The sequence below is a fragment of the Mastigoproctus giganteus genome, chromosome 5 (genome assembly GCF_048544385.1).
Source record: "Mastigoproctus giganteus isolate SK-2022 chromosome 5, ASM4854438v1, whole genome shotgun sequence".
Classification (NCBI taxonomy): Eukaryota; Metazoa; Arthropoda; class Arachnida; order Uropygi; family Thelyphonidae; genus Mastigoproctus; species Mastigoproctus giganteus.
In genome coordinates, this window is record NC_143579.1 from 184,869,522 (window position 1) to 184,893,453 (window position 23,932).

The 23,932-nt window shown below is 36.8% G+C and overlaps 1 protein-coding gene across 2 annotated transcripts in view; it reads right to left on the bottom strand.

Moving 5' to 3' along the window:
• The window catches only part of LOC150085920 (bicaudal D-related protein homolog), a 126,268-nt gene that overhangs the window by 16,701 nt on the left and 85,635 nt on the right, over window positions 1-23,932 (bottom strand). For both annotated transcript variants that reach the window (XM_090373578.1, XM_090373580.1), the window contains exons 3-8: window positions 23,469-23,585; window positions 22,895-23,041; window positions 20,667-20,852; window positions 15,661-15,804; window positions 6,598-6,807; window positions 875-1,000 (exon numbers count right to left, since the gene is read on the bottom strand). In XM_090373578.1, the coding sequence (XP_090229704.1) occupies window positions 875-1,000; window positions 6,598-6,807; window positions 15,661-15,804; window positions 20,667-20,852; window positions 22,895-23,041; window positions 23,469-23,585 (930 nt within the window). The remainder of the gene's footprint in view (window positions 1-874; window positions 1,001-6,597; window positions 6,808-15,660; window positions 15,805-20,666; window positions 20,853-22,894; window positions 23,042-23,468; window positions 23,586-23,932) is intronic.

Genomic DNA, 23,932 nt, shown 5'->3' on the forward strand with positions numbered 1-23,932 from the left:
CTGATTAAGTAATTTTTTTAGTAGTAGTGCAGATGATATATGGAAGCATGCTTATACAGCATCAGCAAATAAAAAAAAAAAAAAAAAAAAAGAAATCTACCCACCCCATCTGTACACCCCTCCCTAACAATTTGTGCCTCTGCAGCCAGGTGGGAAGGAGCAGCAGTGCATAACACATGCTTCTTAATTAGACCGGGGTTCGAGTCCATCACCACCAAATACGGAGGATGCGGAAAGGTCAGGGAATGACCACCGCATATCCCGGAGCAATATGGCCTTAGTTGCTAATGCTCCTAAAAACCAAATAACAACCCTAACAACTGATGTAATTCTTCCTTAAATTTATTCAAACTACACACATCCAAATATAAACTATATGTACAGTAGCATAGCTACACTTTTTTGGACCTGGAGGCAAAGAACATGTTTGGGCACCCTACTTAATTAATGAAAATTGCAAAAACAGGAGACAGCCAAAGACACTAGGCCCCTAAAGGGCCCGGGCACAATTGCCTTGCCTGCCTACATGGTAGCTATGCCACTGTATATGTAACAGAAAGAACCAATTCCTATTTCACAGCAACTGTTTTCAGTGTGAAAGTGCTATTTTTACACTGACCTCTTCATAATATTTACTTTACGAGATTTACAAGCAAAACCAAATCATTTGTCCTTTGATTTAGCAAATTTATTTTTGCTAACTACAAGTGGTAGTTTTACTACATTTAAAAAAATAACAGAATTTAATACATTTAATAGCACGTATAAAATTTTTACATTCTATTAAATCTAGTATATTCTTAAACCTGAAAAGTTAATATTAATCTCAGTTATTCATTTTAATACATCATATCGTGAAATTTATTAATCTAACCTTTGTGGTCAGCTGTGACAATTCTTCCATTTTTTGTCTTAGATCATCTGATTTTTCTTTCAATTCCTTCTGCAATTTCTCCATTGTTTTCCTTTCCTCAGCTATATTCTGGCACGCTATACATGGCTATATAGGAAAGTATAAGAAAAAAACCTCAAAATCAATATTAAATGGCAGAAATACTTTTTAATAATAGTCATCAAATATCACAAACCCAACATGGTAAGTCCTTATATGACTTCTAAATTAACTTTGTGCTTCATCTATGTGCTCTGATACACTTTCTGAAATTGAAGACCTTTCTCAGAATAACAAGACTATGTCAACATCTGGGATACAGTCAGTGGCAGACTGGTCAGGGTGTCAGCGTGCCCAATGGCAAGTGGGCCCCTTGCAATAACATAAGACAATATGTTAAAAATGTTAATGACCTTTTAGTAGATTGAAAATATAAAAGTTGTGGGAGGGCCCCCTTTGTCTCCTGGCAACCAATATTTTTAGACCCAGTCCGCCACTGGATACAGTTGAGTAGCAGATTCCAACGAGGGAATTGCAGATGTCTCCAATCCAATACTTCCCTATACGTGCAACACCAAGTATAGAGAAGCTGTACTGGGTAATCTGTCAATACATAGGAAATAAATGCTTCTGCAAATTAAGCTTAATTTTTATAGTGGAGTAAGTATTCAAAGGAAAAGCTGGATGGTAATCATTATTTGTAATACTATGATGGTATGGTAATCCATAATGATTCCAAGAGGATTCTTTCAACATTTACTTTATAAATCAAATGGTACTCAAATGTTTTATAAGACTCATCTGGATGTTCATATTATGGAAATTGTGTATGTATTTTTTTTAAGAATTTATTATTATAATAACAGAACTGTTCCCTCTTGATACCTCTCCATTATTCTAATTATTAATTGTTAGCTAATAAAATCAAACCATTCATTTACTTTTTTCTAAAAGGAGCCAAAATTACAAACCAGTATCCATATTTTTTCCCCCCACCTAAATACTGTACCTTTTCAAATTAGAATAAAATTAATCTTAAAATATTTCTTGACTAAATATCTAAGAGTATGAAAAAGTTGTTTAAGAGTATGAAAATGTCTAAAAGTATGAAAAGAATGCATGCATGCTACCTGTGTAATAGAAATGCATTAACCATGCATAAACAACCTTTTCAGAATAAAATTATTTTGAAATTTCTATTATTTTTTGATGAATTGATAAAATAAATAAATATTATTTCCATAAATATTTCAGCTATGTTCCTAAATGCAGCAATGAGTCCTATGTTGTATGGCAATGCTTCTCGTAGGCAATTTGAAAATTTCAGTTCCTACTGTCATGTTGATATCATTCATGACTCAGGATAGCAATTACTAAAAGTGATGCTTGATTTGCTGAATGAAAAACCAAGTTTCAGGGAGAGAAAGCCATGCAATGCTTGCCCACGACAGACTAACTGGGGCACTTCATGAAAAAAAGGCCATAAAGATTCCTTGAGTCATTGCGGGATTCAAACTCAAATCTTTTACACTCAGTAGAAGAGGATGGCGATTATAACCAATGCACTACCAGCAAAGGATATAAAACAAGACATTAACCACTATTTTTTCATATCCCCATCTGCTACACAGATAATCAGGCAGTGGACTTTGATCTACACAGAATGCTGCAAAAGTGCCAAATATTCCTGCCATCAAAGGGTTTGGGATTAGAACCCACAGAGATATTTGTGCATCAACATGCTCTCTCATCCAAAGATGAACCTTTTCTGCCCAGCATGCCAAACACAAGTTTAAACAAAACTAATAATTTTTGTGCATGTCATACCAAAATATGTGTAAAAATTTATTAAAAAAAGATTTGTAAATAGCCTTCATTGAATGCATACGAAGTGACAGATTGAGTATTAAAAATTTCTGAAGTATTGAAGGCATTTTTATGTGAAAGAAATGCCTGCCAAAAATTTGTAATTTTTTTTTAAATCACCATTAAATGAAGCTTATTTCCATGTTATACATAGTGTTCATGACATGTTTAATAAGCAATTACTAAAAATTGAATTGAATTGATGCATGTGTGCACACACACACATGCATCAATTCAGAGAAGCACAAAATGTGTAAAAATATTATTGATATAGATTTTCAAATTGAAATTTTTTTTTTTTTGCCATTCTGGTACATATGGAAATATCTAAAGAATATTTTCAAAAATCCAAATGAGTTATCATTCAAAATTATAATGGCCACACCTTAGCTGCTCAACTGATATAGAGCTCTCAAATTATATTTTAGAAAAAATTCTTTTAAAAAGATTTTAACTGAACCATCATCAACTGCACTAAAAACTGTATTTTCTTGTAAAAATAGTTTAACTTGCCACTTTAAGTATGTTTTAGAATTCTACCTTGTGCTGTTAGTACATCACATGAATCGTTCTGGATGGAAGAACCTTGTGCATTATGTTATGTAACTTTAATGTAAATTTAACAATCAATACAGATTTTTATTGATCAAAATGTGATTAGAAAAGAAAAAAAGTTCAATAAAGAATAATGAAGTATAGCCTTTGGCTCCTGCTTTATTCTACTGAAATGCCAGTTAGTTATTTGCGATAATATTAAACCATATTTTCTCTTTTATAAATTGTTTCATTTTTACAGCACATACCAACCAAACATGAAGTTCCTGTTTTTTTTTTTTGAATGATATCTTTAAATCTCATTTTGTCCCAGTTGTGGTTGTCAGCATTCAGTCTCCCTCTAAGCGTTTTAATAAAATTATTTTTTTTTAGGAACTACGAACTTGAAAATATTAATACGATTATTATCTGTTAATACAAAGATTGTTCAAATTCTCTGCTCCTTTCCGAATCGCTGTAATTTTACTGTATTGAGATTCTCCATTGACAGTGCTGCCATCTAACGATGGCTATTTAAATATATATGTACCAATTTTTCAAACTTTTGCAGGACCGTTCCAATGAACACGCTTCACACCGTTCCAATCAGCAAAATTCATTTTCGTAACAAATACCTTCTGCAAGAAGAGGGCGAATTTTTTAAAATTTATACTCGTGCATTTGATCAGGATCGATCAAATGCCCGAGTGTAATTTGATCAGGGTCGACTTGTAGGACCGATCAGGGTTGTGCCTACAAGTCAGCTTGCAGCAAACCAAAGGCGAAACTATCATATGGTCATGTCTGCCACCGCTGGAGAGAAGATCCCCAAGAGACAGAGGAAGGAGCATGGTTGTTAAAGATCACGTGAGGTCATTCGTAAAATCTGGGTGAGGGAAAATTTAGCCTCAGCACTTGATTAGCCATAAGTAGTTTAAAATATACACAGTATATAAAAATGTATTTTTATTTGAACACAAATTTGTTTTGTGCTCTTTCAGCCAAATCTGGCGCTGAAAGTCGTTGTGAGTTGTGCGCGAAATTAAGCAGTAAAAAAAAAAAAAAAACTCATTACAAAACTTCAATTATCGTAACATTTTTTTATAATGCCGATATAAAGGTTACTAATTTTAGGCAATCCTCGATTGTACGTCTATCCGCGCTTGCACTACTAGAGAATTGCTACTTTGTTATTACTTACAGCAGTCTAACTCGCAATTACTGTTGTGTGACATGTGCTTTTTTTAATTTTTTTTTTATTCTAGAAAGTAATTGTCATGTTTCCATGACTGAGAAAGTGAGAAGTCTTGATTGCTTTCGTTTTTAAAACCGTGGGGATGGGGAACCCAAAATGCAACTGCATTCTCTTATACCAACTGCAGTTTAAAAATACTAATGATACCGTAACAGATCATTTGGATAAATAAAACTAGTGACGTTAAGTTTGTTTGTTTTTTTTTAATTAACCCTTAAACGAGCCGGCGTTTAAGAAAAAAATCAGTACTTGTGAATGAGATGGAAAGATTTTGTTTTGGGGGTGTTTAAGACCAAATGAAACTCCCTGTGCCTTTAAACCTTGACACCGTTCAAGGCTAAAGCATTGTTTCTTTTTGAAAAGAAACAAAGATTAGCATGGAGAAGGATCAAAGGACGAAAGCTTCAGGGCAAGTAAGGGATGGCTTGTGTTTCAAAACTAAGTATGTCTTGTATATAAGGTCAGGATGCAATGCGAATCTGCTAGTGCTGATGAATAGGTAGCTAAAAAATTTCCCAAAAGACTGGAAAAAATCATTGAAGAGGGAAGCAGTTGTCCCAGGCATGTCTTCAATGATGACAAGAACTTATACCAGCCATATAGGGGGGGGGGGGGAACACTAGCTGGCTTTAAACCAGGAAAGGACAGACTTTTTGATTAAGCTGAAACTCTTGCTTATTTATCACTCTGAAAAGAAGCCAGTTACCAGGCTCTTGGATTGGAAACCCAACCCATGAGCCTGGATAACTGGGGGGGGGGGGTTCGCAAACTTCTTTTTGCCAGCTATTCTGAGTTACTGTAAGCAGAACAACTTTCCATTTAAGGTACTGTTACTCCTGGGCAATGCCACTGAACATCCTCCACATCTTTCTGACTCAAGACTCCAACATCGTTGTGGTGTTCATGTTCCTATAACATCACTGTTGCAGCCCATCTTTACGTCCGATATCGCCATATTGTACATACTTCTATTGAGTTTCGTAAAACGCCATTAACTTTATAGTATTGGCAAAATAGTCAGATCATTTCAGTTTTAGAACCATAAGTACAAATATCTTTGATAATTTGTTGACAATTTTTGTCAAACGGCAGCTGTTGGCGAAATGGAAGAATGTTTGTTTTGGGGGAACCCGTCGCATGTAATTGTATTGGTTCTAGTTAATCTTATTTTAGCTTCTACGATAATGTGCCATATCTTATTTTAATTGCGTTTTGTAACGGTTCGAAATTCGAATAAATCAAAAAAGATCTTACACTTATTAAATCCATCTTTTCCGTCTGATAAATGCTCAGCAATGAACAATGAATGTTTTTGGCGAAGGCAGTGATGTCACTGAAAGATAAAGAATGGTATGTCGATTTTGAATGGATTAACTCCGTATCGTCCATGTCAGGTGCAATGCTACGTGATACAAACAGAATGAAATTTTTTGTGTATCCACATACAGAAAGAATATAACCATCTCCTTGACATAACGTGGCCTTGACAATGCCTCTGCATGCACACAACTCGGATTCTCTCTCTCTCTCTCTCTCTCTCTCTCTCTCTCTCTCTCTCTCTCTCTCTCTCTCTCTCTCTCTCTCTCCTCTCTCTCTCTCTCTCTCCAGTCACTAGCCGGCAGAGTAGACGTAGCGAGATTATGCACTGGCTTACCGGGCTGCCTCTCTAGAATGAATCCGGAAAAGGTAGTGCATAATTCCCCTGGAGGAACTAGGATAAGTAATAGGTTCGGTCCGGTGAACTATCTAGCGGCCGGCCTGAAAACACCGTTTTAGAGCTATACCATCACAATGTAAGGAAGATCGGATTTCGCCATGACACCAATCATAACCTCAAAAGGCATCAATCATATTGCAGGATGGAAGGGATGTGGGTTGCCAAAACTTTGGTATTGCACCGATTAATGAGTCATCTACCATTTCGTTTAAAACTAGCATTCCGAATAAGAAATTCGTGGACTACTAAGCATTTTGCTGCTTAAATATTAATTGAAACAAGAGAAGGCAATAAAAGTTGGATTATACTAATAGTTATATATATCAAACTTACCACTTCCTCATCATTTATGATGGCCTCTTCTATCAGGCACTTGAGATCCTTCAAAATGGATGATAACATCCCTACCCTAATGTGATGTGCTTGGATCTCCTCTGGCGATGCGGGAACACCACTATCAGCTGAAGAGCTGTCCCGTCTCCTCCTGAGATCTTCGCACAGCCTTCGCAACTGATGATAGATTACCACAAGCTCTTGCCGTAACTATAAAATAAATCAATCCGTCACAAATGGCAAACTAGTTTAGCTATCAAAAATTACTTTGTCTAAGTTAAATAAGTATCGAGCCTCTCCCAACACGCTTTCATTTCCCAATTACTTAGAATACTTGTACAACAGTAGTTTGTTTTTCTCATGAACTTTACGAACTTCATTCTTGATTCCATATCCTCGCCATAATATTGCCATCCCTATGTTGAGGTATGGCTGTTCACTGTGTCCCTTTTTAACAAGCCATAATTCTTTTTTTTATAATTCACATTATCAGAATGCGCCTCGTGTACTAATGTACACGAGGCGCATTCAAAATGTTCTATCCTTAATCTCTTCCTCTGAAGTGTTCTTTTGAATGTCATATTTGTAGACAGTATAATGAAGGTCTTCCTGCTACAAAGACTAGATTTCCAAATAATTACAAATTTTTTTTTTTTTTTTTTTTTTTTTTATTGTTGTTAGTGTGTGAAACAGCGATCTGTAACGACCAAAATGAACAAACCGCTCTCTCCATGGCGTTGCAAGGAAAAGGAACTACATAAACACACAGACAAGTGCAAGCGATAGGCTGAGAATTGATCGTAGATGACAATTTCCGAAATTGGAAACGCCAAATATCCACTGAAGACGATCACGGTCTGAGAGGTCGAAAACAATCATGGCCGACGAAATGCAGTAAAGTATCACCTGGGGGTGTTTGTGACCATGACGAGAGAGGGTGCTGCACATTCTCCAATATCTCGTTCAGCTCAGCCCATGATATTCTGCAGTTGAACATGAGAAAGGTTTAACCGCAATAGGTGTCCTGCAATTACACTGCATGGGTGACAACTTCTGTATCCATGATTACGTGGTACAACAAGAGATCTAAGGTACATCCACCAGGTAATAATGGATGAATCATGGTCTCCATTTTGAGAAACCAGATTTGAAAGTGCCAATCTGGCTCAATGAACAATATACTCATCTCCAGCGAAAATTTCGGCGGATGACACCTCTCGGGGGAAAATTCTATTTGCCGTTTTCTAGGACTCGCAAGAGTCCATTTTGTCCAACAGCACATCAGAGTACTGGTGTACTGACAACAGTCACTACGGGCATTTTTAAAGAGGTCCCAAAGATGGCTATTCCAGTTCTGTAACAAAATAGGCCAGAAGTGCTACAAAACGTTGTTGTCGTTCATTATAACGATGCATACAGACACCTCTGGTCGGATGTAATCATTTTTCACAAAAATGTTTCAATTCTTGTGTCATGCTCCAGGCTCTTTGAGGACCTGAAAAATAAACTCAGTGGATACAGATTTAACTTTATCTGCGTTGAAATCGGCAATCTCGCCACCAGTGGCCTCAACCTCATCACTTCACCAAGACGTCTTCGCTACATGTCTCCAGAAGTAGAAGGAACGTTACAAGAAATGTGACCATTGCTGGAAGATACATTTAAAAGTGGCAGTAGTTCAGTTTTCACTTGTACCTAAGTAATAAAAAATTAATGGGCAAAACCATTAATGAACCCCGTACAACTCAATAGCTAACAGAATGGAACTTGAAAAGCTACCAGCGTATTATACATCAAGTACAAACACTATTATACAAATTGACAGAACAGTTACAAAATAGCTGTACAACTTGCTGGTTTGTGCTTAATAATAATAAAATTTTAGGACAAGGTCAAATAGGCACTGGCCTAGGAGAGCCAAAGTTTAGGGAGAACCAACGCTGTTCCCTCTTCCTAAGAATAAAGCACGCAAGAAAAATCATGTATTTCATGTGTTAACACGTTAAAAACAAAATATTAAATTCATAATTTACTAATTTATTACTCATTTACATATTATAATTTACATCATTATATTGCGTATAATTTACTCCGTAAGCAAATAAAATGTAAAATTATTCTAAAAATTTTAGATCTTCGCATCAGCGGGAGAGGGCGCCATCAGTCAATGCCGCCTGGGGAAGCCGTATACCCTGGAACTAGCCCTGATAAAACCCATATAAATTTGAAATACTGCGATGACTGTGGCAGTAATTATGCTTTTGCAAACAACGATGAGAAACTACTGTAAATGCCATTTTTGGTTTAGTAAACACTGCATTAATAAAAGCGGAGGATATTATTATTGCAGTGTGGCCACAACAATCAGTGGATCGTGTGTGCAGTATAAGCATTATTGAAAGCGTGTGTGGGAGAGATGATGGATGAGTCATGCGAAGACAAAGTGGCAGACAGCGTGAATGAAGAGATAGTTGACAACGCGAGGAAGGTTTCGCACTAAGAAGTCAATGCAAAAAAATCAATAAAGCAAGCTGGTTGGGAAGTTTAGTGTAACAGTGCAGGTGTTAAACCAGACGGGTCCTTGTTGCATACTTATATATTTCTTATAAATTCTAGGATCGTTTTAGTCAATTTAGATTCTAATATTTATCAATTGTAACTGCAGTAGAACTATTATATCCTCACCATTGATTTGCACATTTTGGGGTTTACCTTTCACGGCTTTGCTTCACTCGTCAAGAATGTATTCATCCACTGGTTGTATTCATCCACCCAACTCGTAGCCTTTAAGGGGGTTTTGAAACATTACGTTCTTCCTTCGTCCGCTGGAGCTCTGTATACTCCCCCTGAAGAGATGAAGCTTCAGTGGTCGAATTCCTTTCCTAGATACTCCATTTCTCTTTTATATACGATGCATTTCAAACAGTACTTGACACCAGTGCTATGACCTTTCCAGTCGATATTGTTGTTGATAGTATTACTTTTCTCATCATCCACTCGTACATTTAAGGAACATTAATATTGCTATCTCTCTGCATATAATATGGCTCTCGGGCATGATCAGATAACTTCAAACTTGGCACCAATAATCCACATAAATTATAGAAAATCCACTGACTTCTTTGAGTTCTTGACAAACTAAAGATTGTCACTTATTAGGGTAAGCGAGAAACAACTATTGGTTTCGTGTTTGGCTGCTTAGTGAGCCTTTCTCACACTTTTAAAATAAACAAAACAGATCAAGTGCCAATTTTTCCTTATATCGGATCAAAGAAGTGATGCTAAACAAGTTTATTTTTTAAAAAAAAATATTATTACCAGGAATAACCTACTAAAGTTTATTCCTGGTAAAAATAGCTGAAGCCAGCAACAAACAGGATGTAATTGTGACAGTCCGTGTAGGTGATATGAGTTTTTTAATCAAAGAGAAATTTCAACAAGTCCAACTGGTGCAGCGTAGAAACCAGCGACTGTTCATCAACTTGTGGCTGAAAATTTTATCATAACTGGACAGTATTCAATAGAAGTTATGCAAAATGTTTTCTAGAAATTTGGCTTTAACGATTCGATACTGAAGATTAGAAGCACAACTTCTTAAGTTAAAACGTATTGATAAATAGGAGGCTTGAGAATGCAAACAAACGAGGGATGGAAATTTCGAGACAAAAACAATTGGTTATATAATAATACCAGGTGTGGTCAGATTAAATAGGGCAGGATCATTCTAGGATACCAAGGTGAAAGTGGTTTTAGGGAATACCCAACTGGGACTATTTTTATATACCATATATTAAAAACTATCATATTAGGGTTATCCAAGAACAAACGTCATCCATCCGTGTGTGTTATGCGCCTATAAATTGCATAAATTCTCTGATCGGTTTACCCTCGTGAGTAACACAGTTGGTAAAATCACCTTCCTCAGTGGTGGGATTCAGCCGGTTCGGCAGAACCGGCTGAATCCCACCTGGGCAGCCACCCAATATGGAAATCACAAATTTACATTCCTTTCACTTTTTTAAGGTTCATCTACGCAACAGAGTATTCCAAGTGCCCGTAGTAATGAATAAAATGAATGTTCTGACTGATGTTATCAATGGTATAAGCATAGTGCTTTGTTTATAAAAGTTTATGATATGACCACACGTGGACAGAACCTGTAAAAATATTAACATATCCGCTCCTGCTCTATAATATATTAAAATAAAACATGACAGATTTTTTTTTTTTTTTTTTTCAATACAGGTTTGACAGATTTTTTCAATAAGAAACCAAAATCAGATTTGTTGTATCAGAATTGGCGCTTGAATGGTACAAAACAGTCACAAGCACAACCACTCCAACTTGAGAAAGCAGCACGTCCAATTATCGAAATAAAAAACGATAACAACTCCAAAATTGAAAATAATCTTCCTGAATGCTGGACTTGCAACTATATAACAATTTTAAAGAAAAATATGACGGACTGGTAATTTTTAACAAAACGTTAGGTATTATTATAATTATCCATATGATGTAATGAAGCCTGAGGCTTATGCTGCACTAGGAAAAAAAAAAAAAAAAAAAGTTTCCGAGTAACCCTGAGAGAGAGAGAGAGAGAGAGAGAGAGAGAGAGAGAGAGAGAGAGGAGAGAGAGAGAGAGAGAGAGAGAGGAGAGAGAGAGAGAGAGAGAGAGAGAGAGAGAGAGAGAGTCAAAAGTAGAAGGGAATCATCAAGAAAGAGAAGAATGATGATATTCAGCTCAGGACCCTAGGTGTGCCAAGCCCATACTCACCAGATGTGAGCCCCCGGGGTTTAAGTTTTGCCAGTATTGTGCAAAATATGACTTTATAAAAGAGAAAAAAAGTGTTCAAGTGTCAAAAGAATGGAAAATGTTTTCAGATTGAGGCATCAGGGAAAAATAAAGAGGTACAACAAGCTTCTCTAAGGAAAAAAATGAAAGAACATTTTTCATCAAAAATTCATAACATTTGTAAAGAGAACTCAAAACAATGTGAGCAGGATTCAATAACAAAAGTAATAGATACGATGAATGAAAAATATTTAAGTGCTACTTGTAGAGTATTTAATTCACTTTACAGCCTGGCAAAAATATGTAAACCGTTTTCAAACATAGATGAGATAGAAGTGCAAATTAAAAATGGATTAGATATTGGAATAGGATTACATTCTCGTAAAACTGCTGTGAAAGTAGTTGATTTCATTGCAAAGGAAATTAAAAAAGAAATATTTAATAAAATTATTGAAAATAATCTGAAAATATGTTTGATTATTGACGAAGCTTCAACGATATTCTGCAAACCAGTTATTATACTTTTCTTAAAAGTTGAGGATTCACTTACATCACCAACAATTTTCGTTGAACTAGTTGAATTGGACAATATGTTCAATATAAGAGACAATATGTTCTTCAGTTATGGAAAGTTTAAATAATGTTGGGCTTACTAAGAACTACCTAGAAAAAAATTTAATAGGATTTTGCTCCGATGGTGCCAGCGTTATGCTTGGGAGAAAATCTGGAGTGAGCACTAGGATTGCAAAAGAGTTTCCAAACATAATAATATGGCACTGTTCATCGCCTCCATCTTGTTTTAGATTATTTGATAAAGGAAATAAAGCAAGTAAATCATTTAAAAATATTTATTGATAAGATATATACTATTTTTCATCAATCCAATAAGAACCAAATTGAACTTTCCAAAATATCTGAACAAATTGGTAGTTTTGGGACTGTAGTCCCCAAGATGGGCTGACTGTAGTTTAAGGTCAACCCTAGCTGCGTGGCGCGCTTATCCAGCGCTACACCACTATTTTTATTCAAATAAAAAAGTACTTAGGTATGGCTCCCCGTCTTGAAAATATTTTATAACTGATTTGGCATTGATTGATATTTTAAACGAAATTTCTCTTCTTTCAAATGCACTGCAAGCAAGAAATACAGACATAATAAAGGCTGAAAAACTCGTGTCGTGATAAGATCTATTAAAGCATTTCAAATGCTTGGAAAGGAAAAGGGTTCATACAAAAAAAAAAAAAAGCTGATGAATTAATTACTTTAGAAAGCATAAAAAATATAAAATTTGTATAAAATCATCGATTTGTTGAGCTTCCTCAATTTTTTGGAGCCAGATTACTGGAATATTGAAGAAGTACTAGTTCCATGGAAAGCAGCTGAAGAACAATTGCTCGTATTTAATGACATTTTTAATTACCAAACTGATATTAATGATTATCGAGATTTCGTGGAAAACGTTTTAAAAAATTCTCAGAATTATGCAATTCCTGAAAGTGTTCAAAGAGCTAAAAATATTGTCAGAACAATTGCTGTAAGTTCAGCAGAAGCGGAAAGGGGTTTTTCAAAGATGAACATAATGTTCAGAGAAGAGAAGTCGCCTAACTGTTTCGAATATATCAAACACAATAAATATTAGTATAATCGGCCTACCTCTAAAGGAATGGGATCCTACTCCTACAGTGGTTAAGGATAAATCACTCAGCCGATGATGCTCGGATAAAAGCGAGGAAAATTGCAAGTGAGGACGCCAATCAAGAAGCAATATGGAAATATCTTAAATAACAGTTTTATTGTTTTTTTTCAGGTATTATTTAATATTTTTAATTAATATTTTAAAACTCTTTCTTATAACATAATCTAGCTTTGTGGGCCTTTTTTATTGTTCTTATTTAAGCATGAAATAATAAACTACCTTTCGGTATATAGTTTTTTATACAGTACTTAGAACGGTCATTAGGGCAGCGAACCGGTTGTTAAATTATTTGAATCCCACCACTGACCTTCCTCCACCCGCCACACCGGCTGGAATACCAGAGTTCGAGTCCTGTCGATGACGTGAGGAATTTTCATGGCCTTTCTCACAACATGGCTGAGTTAGTCAGTATCAAGCGAGCTTAGCATGGGTTTTTCTCTCATGAACCTCGGGTTTTTCATCCAGCAAGTAGAAACTCGACCACAGAACACACAATTTACAGCCAATATACACGGAGCAATATGCCCTTAGTCGCCGATGCCCCTAAAACCCTACCACAACATCTGGTCGGTTTGCCTGTTTAGGTCTGGACGAAAACCCAAGTTTCCAGAAGAAAAACCTTTCTCTCCTGAGACAGACTAGCTTAGCCAAGGAGTGAAAAAAATCCCATAAGTTCCTCGCATCATTGAAGGGATTCGAATCAGAGCCTTTTCCACCGGCGTGAGGAGGACAATGTTATAACCACTGTGCTACCGTTACAACAACTCAACTTGGACTAGGGGATTCAAAACAGAGTTAAGCCAAATGGTAATAGAGATTCCCAACAGGTAATTAATAACATTAATTGATGTTGTTAATTACCTAATTTTTATACATTTAGCTCCATTCCTTTTGGATATACTCGCCTTTACTTCAGTAAAGGACTAGAGCCCCAAAAACGACGGCCCTAAGGACCATAAATCCGGCTCTGTGTTCACATGATTCTAAATATGGTAAGATCATGATGGACAAGCATAAGCAAATATTATAATGACACACAATATGATCAAATTTGAATTAACCCGAATTGAAAGTTCACAGAACGTGAAATTGAAACATGAGAAAAACAAAGGTGAAAATCTGAATTCAAGGTGACTAGGGTGCAGAAAAGCTGTGGTTCATCTTGGGAATTTTAGCTACTGCTTCCATACTTCATGGGCATTATGATAATCAACCCGGTTTTTGAAAGTGTGAAATTTTCAGAAACTTTAATTCAATAACATCAAAGAATAAATGTCTGAACCACTCTAGCTTTACGTTCAAACACTCCTGATATACTGGTACAGTTCCAGCACGGACACCGAGAGAGATACTTCCGATTATCCAGCCTAGAGAGTTCTAAATTTGATCCGTCGTAGACCCGAAGGAATTTCTGAAGTTCTCTTCAAACAAGGTTGCAGTTAACTGACCAAGAGGAAAGAATAAGTTCTTTCCCCCGTGAGGAATTTCGAGTTAACTGTTTCACAACTTGCAAATCGGCCTTTGAACATTCATTTTAACAGAAAAGTGCATAATACGGATATGAGCAGCAAATTATCGTTTAAATAACTCGATTTTGATTATCCAGTAATACTAATAATATTTCCATAACAATAATTTTTCTAACAATTTAATAAAATTGAAGTCGTAAACGTGGGTGGTCCCCGTAAAATTTGTTCAATTGAAAGGTGGCCGGCAGCTTTGTAAAGGTTAAAAAGATTACTGCTCTAGTTCGTGCGGTTTTGTCGTGTGCGGTCACGGGCGGACATGCAAGTTGTGAGAAGTGAAAAAATCCCGAACGATTCAAGGGCGAGAGTGGCGAAACTAGTAACCGTAACGGAGGGCACCGACAAGGGAAGCAGTTGCAATCTTTGTCGTAGTAAGTAGCAATCATCAGAACTGTCAACGCCCAGATAGTTCACCGGAAGCCATGGCATACAAGAGGTGGAGATGGAAGGTCAGATGAAAAGCAAAGCAGAAAAATAGATGAATTGTTAGTTTTTATCATTTAGACACGGGCACAAAATATTCACTAATTTTTTTTTTTCTCCTATTAAACCTGCTTTAAAATTAAATTCACTAGTAATACACCTTTACTCCTTAAATATACTGTTCAGTTACCTTTACACTTCTGCACTGTTTTCACTCGCAAAAGCTTATTTCCATCTGAAAAAAGATTTTAAAAATGTTTTCTCTCACTACCAGAAATTAAAAAAAACTTGTATCAATTGCCCAAAAGCTGGCACTCATAACCTCAAGTGCATTATATCTGTAGAAGTGTGTATTCGCAGGCAGATTTGCACGTTCTGCTGGATGAAAAACTCGGAATAACTCGCGGGGACTCTACTCCTTCCGCCTGGGACTGGACAACTACAGCCTCGAATGAAGAAGACTTCAGAAATCCCTCCAGTTCTTGACAGGAATCGAATCAGGACCACCCCAAATGAATGGACCGTGGTGTATCTTACAGACTAGGGAGGAACACTGGCCAGCAATGAAATTCATTGTTTTACGCGTCTACAAATTAATTACTGTAGATTTAAAACGATGGCATTACCTTCCACATATCCTCCGTCTCAGCTGGATCGAGACCAGCAAAAGGAAGGGCGAGATCGGAATCATCACATTCTATTTCATCTGCCAAGTCACCATGGAAACCCATTGACGAACCAGGCTGCGAGTGAGGTCTACTCCGTCCACTCTATGAAAAATAAATAAAATAAAAATATTTTTTAAACACAGAAAATATACCGAATTCACTAATGCTTAACACTTTTCAATGAAAATAGTTTTAAAAAACAAAAACATCAATTTTCAAAAAGGACGAAAACTTAACCAGGTCTTTTAAATTAACATTTTCCGAGAAGAAAACATTGTGAGGGGTGATTAGTACCGAATCTACTAGGACCAACAACACGTGGTGAGAAGGTGTGAAGAGACAGTGAGTAAGGTATTCTAAAACCTCACGAGTTGTGGTTATAGTTGCGTCTCCGAGGCCAACAAAATAGTACATATGTTCCAACATATTCGATTATTACAAATTTGAGGATTGATTCCAATCCTCAAAAGGAAAATCATTAAAACAAAATCATTATTTTGAAGTTGAGATGCCCAAAATGTTGGGTCTGTGGCAGAAACTCTTGAGCATTGTTTATTTTATATTTGTTAACAATGTCCGAAAGAAAATGTGGGTAGAGTTTTATGTATGCTTAAAGTTACTTAATGGTGAAAAGAAACCCTTGCTGTTTTTTGAATGTTAGACAATTTTGTGCTGTATAATTTACAGTTTGTGTTTTAAGGTTGGTTTATTTTGTGTGCAGGATGAAATTCGTAGTTAAAACTCTGCATCTACAACTAGAGACAATCTTGTCCTCGTCTTGAAATATTGTCTCAAGACGAGGTTGGCATTATGCTAATCATGCGCGAAGGCACATAAGTATACGCGTTTTGAGTGGTCATGGTTCAAGCCCACGTAACTACTGAATACGGTACTGTTTCTTGTATTCTCTGTCTTGTGAGCTACTCTGACCATGTGGTCGTTCTCTAGTATAAACAGAAATTTTATTCGAAACCACAGCTTTTCAAATGGGCAGAGGAACAAAAGTTAACATTTATACTATTCCCCTTTTAGCCAGATTCGCTGTCTGCCACTTGAGAGAATTTATGTCAATGTTGGACAACCACTACCCGCAGGTGAACCACAAGTTCTGTCCATCATTAAAATTTTACATTTGTGATCACCGGTTCTTTTCTCACTTACGAAGGAGAAAAGGCCTAATTCTGAGTAGTGCAGACATGCTGCCAGAGTAGGTCATGGGGTCTTGTCAATGATATACAGGAATTTTGCGAGCAGAGATAAGGAGGTGATTATCCCCTTGTATAAGGCAGTGGTCAGGCCACATCTTGAGTACTGCGGACAGGTCTGGAAGCCTCATTTTAGGAAGGAAGTAGAGTTGCTAGAACGAGTACAGAGAAGGGCAACAAGACTGGTGAAGGGAACAAAGGGGTGCTTGCTCTTATGAAGAAAGGCTTAAGTTCTGCAAATCGCAGCTTCTGGAGACTAGACACCTGCGAGGCGATTTGATTGAGATGTACAAGGCCTTGAATGGATTGAGCAGGCATAATGCTGATGGAATTCTTCCTCAGATTCCTGAGGGGCATAGATTCAAACTGAGGAAAGACTGTTGTAGAATAGCTGTGAGGAAGTTTGCCTTTAGCCAGCGGGTAGTTGATTGCTGGAACAAACTTCAATCTCTTGTTGTGGAAGTTGATAGCTTAAATAAATTCAAGGCAGAAGTAGAAAAACGTTTGGAATGAATGGATCAGTGAAATGGGAAGTGTTTTTTTTTTTTTCTTTTTTTTTTTTGGCTGATGCTGTATAAGTTTGTTTTCTTGCATCATGTGCCTTTACTAATGTTAATTCAATCTTACTCGACTCCTTCCGTGCCCTATACACCGCAAATACGATCTTCCCTTAGATATGTGCAGTTGTCAAAATTTGCAATCCACAACTTCCAAGCAGTTCTTCATTTGCACATTGATTTGCACTCATGACCAATCTGATCTCCCTTCTTTGAACCCTCTCCAGAATTTCTACTTCTTTTATATGTGGTATATACACCTGAATGCAAAAAGAAAGGAATTTAACAACGAGCCCTGTAGAAGCCCACTTGTTACACTAGTCCATTCTGAAGACTGGCCATTTTAATTTAACCCTGCCTCATATCTTATAGTCAGCCTGAGATCCATTTAGGATCTTCTCAAAATTCCAACTTCAAGTTTATATAGCAGCATTCCACGATAGGCGGTACCAAAAGCTTTACTAAAGTCTAAATATATCTAATGTCAAAGTGGCTTAAACATTCCCAAAGGCTTAGAATACTCACATACTATATTTTAAATCATAGATGAATGTATACAATCCTCTCCTGGAGCCGTGCCCTCCTTTAACCTCGTTCTCAGAGATAGCACAGTTGGAATAATCACCGTCCTCCCAATACCAGGTGGAAAAGACCCTAGTTCCAAATTTTCATCATATCAAACAGCAAATCCACCACAGAATGCACACAATTCAGACTTATTACTGTATATACGGAGCAATATGGACTAAGTGGCTGATGCGCCTAAACCAACAACTCAGTAGCTTTTCTAACAAATGCTTGTCTGAGTTATGATGATCTAAGTCCATTATTAATTATTTTTCAGCACTCTCCGTTACTCCTCAACGTTCCTCAGATATTAGTACTTCGACTGTAATATTAATAATTACACCATTCTGCATGGTTTTCGATGTTTTTAAACTAATAACTGTTTTTAACTCAGTTTTTCACTGGCAACGCCGCCTTAAGTCATTTGTTTCTTGGCTTTGAGACTATGCAGCAGTGATTTTCAGTGTGAAATCAGTTTATTTTTGGGGTTATCGTATCAAACAACTTGTACCGAAAAGTGAGTAAAATGTCCACGCAAGTGTTTAAACAATCCGAACTTATTTTGTTATAGTTGTGGTCTTCATGTAGACTCCAAGCAAAGACAAGATATTACAGAATTTGTGAAATAATATGCACTGTGCTTATTTTTGAGTGAAACTATGACCAAGGTAAACATTGTGCCTCAAAGTTTACCGAACCTGTGTTGAAGCACTGAGATTGTGTAATAATGATAAAAAGAAGCTATGACATTTGCAATTCCCATGATTTGGCGGAAGCCTACAAACCACTGTGATGACTTACTTTAGCTTAGTTAATGTAGAGGGATAGATGCAAAGTGCAAGAATGGCATTGTGTATTCTAATATTCCATCTGCCATTAGACCAGTCCTACATGGAGATAACCTGCCGATTCCATGCTCTTCGCTAATATTGAAGAATGTAGCATCAGAGTGTGCTGAAAGTGAAGTTGAACTCTACATGCCTGAAGAAATTGAGTCCAGCCCTCAACTGTTTTCACAGCATGAACTCCATGATCTGATAAGAGATTTAAATTTACAAAAGGAATCTGCAGAACTACTTGTTTCTAGACAAGTCGAAAAATCTTCTAGCACATGAAATGTTTTTCTCATGATACAGACGCAGAACTAGTCCCCTACTCTTCTGGGGACGATTCTATGGTTTTTTGCAGTAATATAAATGACTTAATAAACAATTTAGGAATTAGTTACAATCCTACATAGTGGAAACTTTTATTGACTCATCAAAGAGTAGTCTGAATGGTGTATTGCTCCAGAATGGAAATAAATATGAGTTAATTCCAGCAGCTCACTCTGTGCATTTGAAAGAAACATAAGAACATGAAGAAGTTGTTGACAAATATTAAGTACATGGTTGATTGGTTTGTGCTGACTTTAAAGCGATAGGCATGTTACTTGGACATGCAATCTGGCTAAACAAAAATGCCTTGCTTTTTGTGCGAGTGGGGCAGTCGGACAAGGAGTAAGTACTGGGATGTCAAGATTTGGTCAAAGAGGAGCAGTTTGTTGCCTAGATCAAAGAACATAGTTCATAAACCACTGGTAGACCCCAAAACTGTCCTCCTTTCACATCAAACTGGGTTTATGATGCAGTTTGTGAAAGCTTTACCTCAGAAAGGTCCCTGCTTCAACTACCTTTGTACTAATTACCATCGATCACCAACGGGGAGATAAAACAACGTATTTTTCTTGGATCTCAAATTCGCAAACTGATGAGAGACTAAAATTTGAGATAACTGAATAAAAAAGAAAAACAGGCATGAGTTAGCTTCAGGTCTGTTGTTGAGAACATTGGTCTGTTCTTAGGAAACAAAGATCCAGACCACAAGAATATGTTGGCAACTTAAAGGAGCTGGACATTAGTGTCAAGCTACTTTTTTTACACTCCCACAACTACTTTCCAGAAAATTTAGGAAGTGCTAGTGAAGAACGGGTGATAGGTTTCGTCAGGACATTAGAGACAAGATGAGGTACCAGGGGAGGTGGAACTTCAGCATGATTGGCTGACTATTGCCGAAGAGGGACTGTAAAGTAGAAAGATTGCAAAAAAGTCAAAGAAATGAAAAGTTCATCCATTGTAGATCATTTTGTTATAATTTCAGTAAACGAATTCTACCCAAATTAATAAAAACGTGAAAAATCAAATTTTATTTCATTTATTTTTGAAAAATCTGACGTGAGGGAAACAAAGGCGTCATTTTTGAAATCAGCATTAGAATTATTCAGAAACATCGTTTTCTGAGAAAACATCCGTGAATTATTTTTAAATTGCAGAGTAGTGTTATTGTGCAACTTCCGGATATACAAATCTCTGAATCATTCCGCGTACTTACGAGACATCCGTGGAAAGAACGATAGTGCATTTCGTTAGGCGAGTTTGTTAAGGTCTGATTGAAACAATTTCTGATCGCACAATGGCTTACTCTTAATTATGCCCAAGTATCCTGATTTACTTTTTTTTTTTTCAAACGTTACTGATCTTTGGCTGATAAAAGCTTACATATCCCTAATTTTAATACATTAAAAAGTAGTTTTACTCAAGTCATTATAACCTGTTCGCATTTCTTTTAACTTAAGTGTAGATTACTGGCAACTTACGTGACTTCCATTGAGTGATGGCAACTCGTCCTCCATTGAAGACTGCGACGACATCTCAATCTCGTTGTATAAAGATGTCTGACCTAAGCTGGGACTTGTACTCCTGCGCAGAATTACATCCAACTTATCCTGCAGTTGACTGTTGGTCTGACGAAGTTCCTGAAGATCCCGATTTTGTGTTCGAATCTGAAAGGGAAAAAAACGAAGAAATAAGTAACAGATGATTTCTACAGAAAATAAATAAACATAAAAATAATTTTTTTGTATTTAGATCCAGTATAAATATTAAAAAAATAAATAAATAAAATAACTATATATTTTTGGATTTTTATATTTGTTTATTTAAATTTTATTATTTTTAGTGTCATGAAATATTTTAAAAACTATAAAGGGTAACGGACCAAAAAAGGCAAACTTACGCCAACAATTTGAATTATTCAAAATATTCGGATCCACTTAATCTGTCTATCGAGCTGTCTTCAAAGCAGCAAGTAGAATCCATTAATATGCAATTATAACAAAGATATCACATTAAATTTTATAAAAAATGAAAAATGTCGATAAAAAAAGTTCTCGATTCTGGAGGCACTCTTTTGAAAACACTCACTGCACAAGCCTAAATCAAGTTTGAGTCAAATAGGTAACATGAAAGTACATAACTCGATCATCTTTATTGCATAGACATACACACACACAGTTCCAGTCACAGCGAAGGAGACGGAAAAATTGTACTGGAGAACTCTTCCTCCCCACGGATAACCACATTACGACATTTATGGGGAAAGTGCCGTGTTTTATGCGAAGGTTGATTGAATTTCCGAATAGGACACAAGCTCCTCCCACCTTCCAGGATACTGAGAAGATGGTGCCAAACAGGCGATTGCCGATTTTCCTGATGTGGCAAAATGTGTTTGTGAGAGAGCAGTAGAATATGATGTGACATGATTGGGAGCAGTGCCTTTCCGAGACCTTCAGAAGACATCTAAATTGATTGATGCTGGCAACAAGAGTGGGTTTTCGGGAGAGGCCAGAATTTGCACCTATTCCGCTGAGGAATTAAGAAGTGGTGTTCTATATATTTATAGTGCATGGTTAGCAGCAGCTGAGGCAGACATCCAAGTACTTAACCATAAACTGATGGATCCCGACCACTTCTCATCGTCTCCGGTGGTAGTCCGTAATGGGAGAAAGGTTGATAGCGTTGCTCAGCTGGTTCCTAGAGAGTCGGGAGTTGCTAAGGCATCTGTTGAACGAGAGGCGTTTGACAACTGTGTGTTGTTTAGAAAAGCGCACTGGTTTGCAAATCGCAAGATAAGCGTCGCCATTTTTCTCCAGATTATAGCGTTTAAAAAAGGGACCGTTCGTGTTATTAAGAGGCTTTCTGGTTCTTAATGTGAAGGCCAGCTGATGCAGCTGCTTTTTCCGGTTGAACATGACTCTCGCCCAGAATAGGCCGTCCTATCAGCAGATTCTTCAGAAACTTTCTAAATGAAATGCACGCCTTGCTTTCCCTTAAAAAGGTGCAGTGGACTACCACACTCTAGAATGTGAGTGATGTTTTAATAAGGGCAATATATTCTATGTATGGCGTAATGCCAGCCATAGGAATGCCATTTTTGTTTTATCGTATGATGTGGCAATACACGAAGGAACCAGTTTTTTCCTGATTCCTTCGTGTATCGTGGCCGTGAGATCCAACAGGATAGTGCGGCACCATAGTGATATCCAAGCAAGAGCCGGGATTCGAACCCGCGACCTTTGGGTTGCCAGGCAGACACTTTACCCACCCAGCAGGAATGCCATTGCATTCTTATGACTGGCATTTGCTCTTTTCAGTGAGATTACATTTTCTTCCGGGTGTGTCAAGGTAATCGCAGAGGCATCAAATGAAATCAATATGAAAAAAAAAAGAAGCTTGCTGCTTCCCTCCCCCTACTCATATTGATGGCACCGGCAGGCTATCGATGACTAGCAATCGTTTCATGGGAAAACTCTACAATTTGACGTCCTAAACAAGTAACCTTTTCAATCTTTCTTATTTCAATTCTTGATTTGCTCTGCTACAATCTTAAAGCAGAAACGACTACTCAAGAAACCTGCCTTCGTCTCCAGGAATATGTCGAAGATGTTTAGGTCACGGACGTGATGGATCAAGTGAACCTCTTCCTCCACACCTCAATATAGCAATTTATGTTATTCTTGAAATCTGCAAAAGTATTTACACTTACTTGCTGATCTTGCTCCCTCGTATGGCGTTCCAGCATAAGAATCTTATCGCCCGATTCCTCCAGCGACAGACTAAGGTTCTCCCGCTCATCAGAAAGGTTTTGGATCCGCCGTTCGAGTTCCATTTTCCTATCTGTCAAGAGGTTGATCTAAAAGAAAAATACAATCTGTTAAAATGAAAGAGATACTTTGGACAAAACAATTGCTGATGTAAAGTGGTGTATCCCAATACCTGTAGACATTTCTCTCATGCCGAATTCTTAATTGATGTCCAAAGTAGACAATTTTAGAAACACAAAGTACGCTCTCCTTAGTTCGTTATCTTATTTACAGAATTTGGAGTTAATAATTTACATACACGTGTACTTCTTTGTACAGAAACTTAAATATTTATTTAAGAAGACTGTACTTATTTAATGAATAAGCGGCAAGTTACACATTTTAAAGTGATGGAAAAGAAAATTTAGAAGAACAAATAAAAAATGTAGAATTCACGTTAAACTCCAAAGTTAGTTCCATTCCAAATGGAGTTTGGGGATAAGATACTACTTAATCGTTAAGCGAAGAGTTACCTACCTCTTCCCTTAATCCCTCCAGCTGCGATACGTGATCATGTAGATTAGTTCGCTTCACGTGGAACTGCTCCCTCAATGACTGCAGTTGAGTCTGTAACTGCTCCTCCGACTTCGCAACCTGTCGAAGTGTAAAGCAACATCAGATGGAATTTACAATAGAAAGTCTAAATTTAAAAACACTTCAGTTTTATTCGGTGCAATAAAAGCTTTCAAAATACTCTTTAACAAGGAACAAGACAAAGAAAGAGCTTAGAATATCATTATCCGAAACAAATTATTGAAGTAACGTATGGGGGAAGAAAATTACAAGGATCACGAAACAGAAAGCGATATTATAAGGTAGATAAAACATTTTCGACATTCAAGTGAATTCGACTAAAGAAAGCTATAATTTGTTTCATTCTCTCAGCATTTACACTACACTTCCAAAATATTAGAGAACCTGACATCAAGTATGTAAAAGCC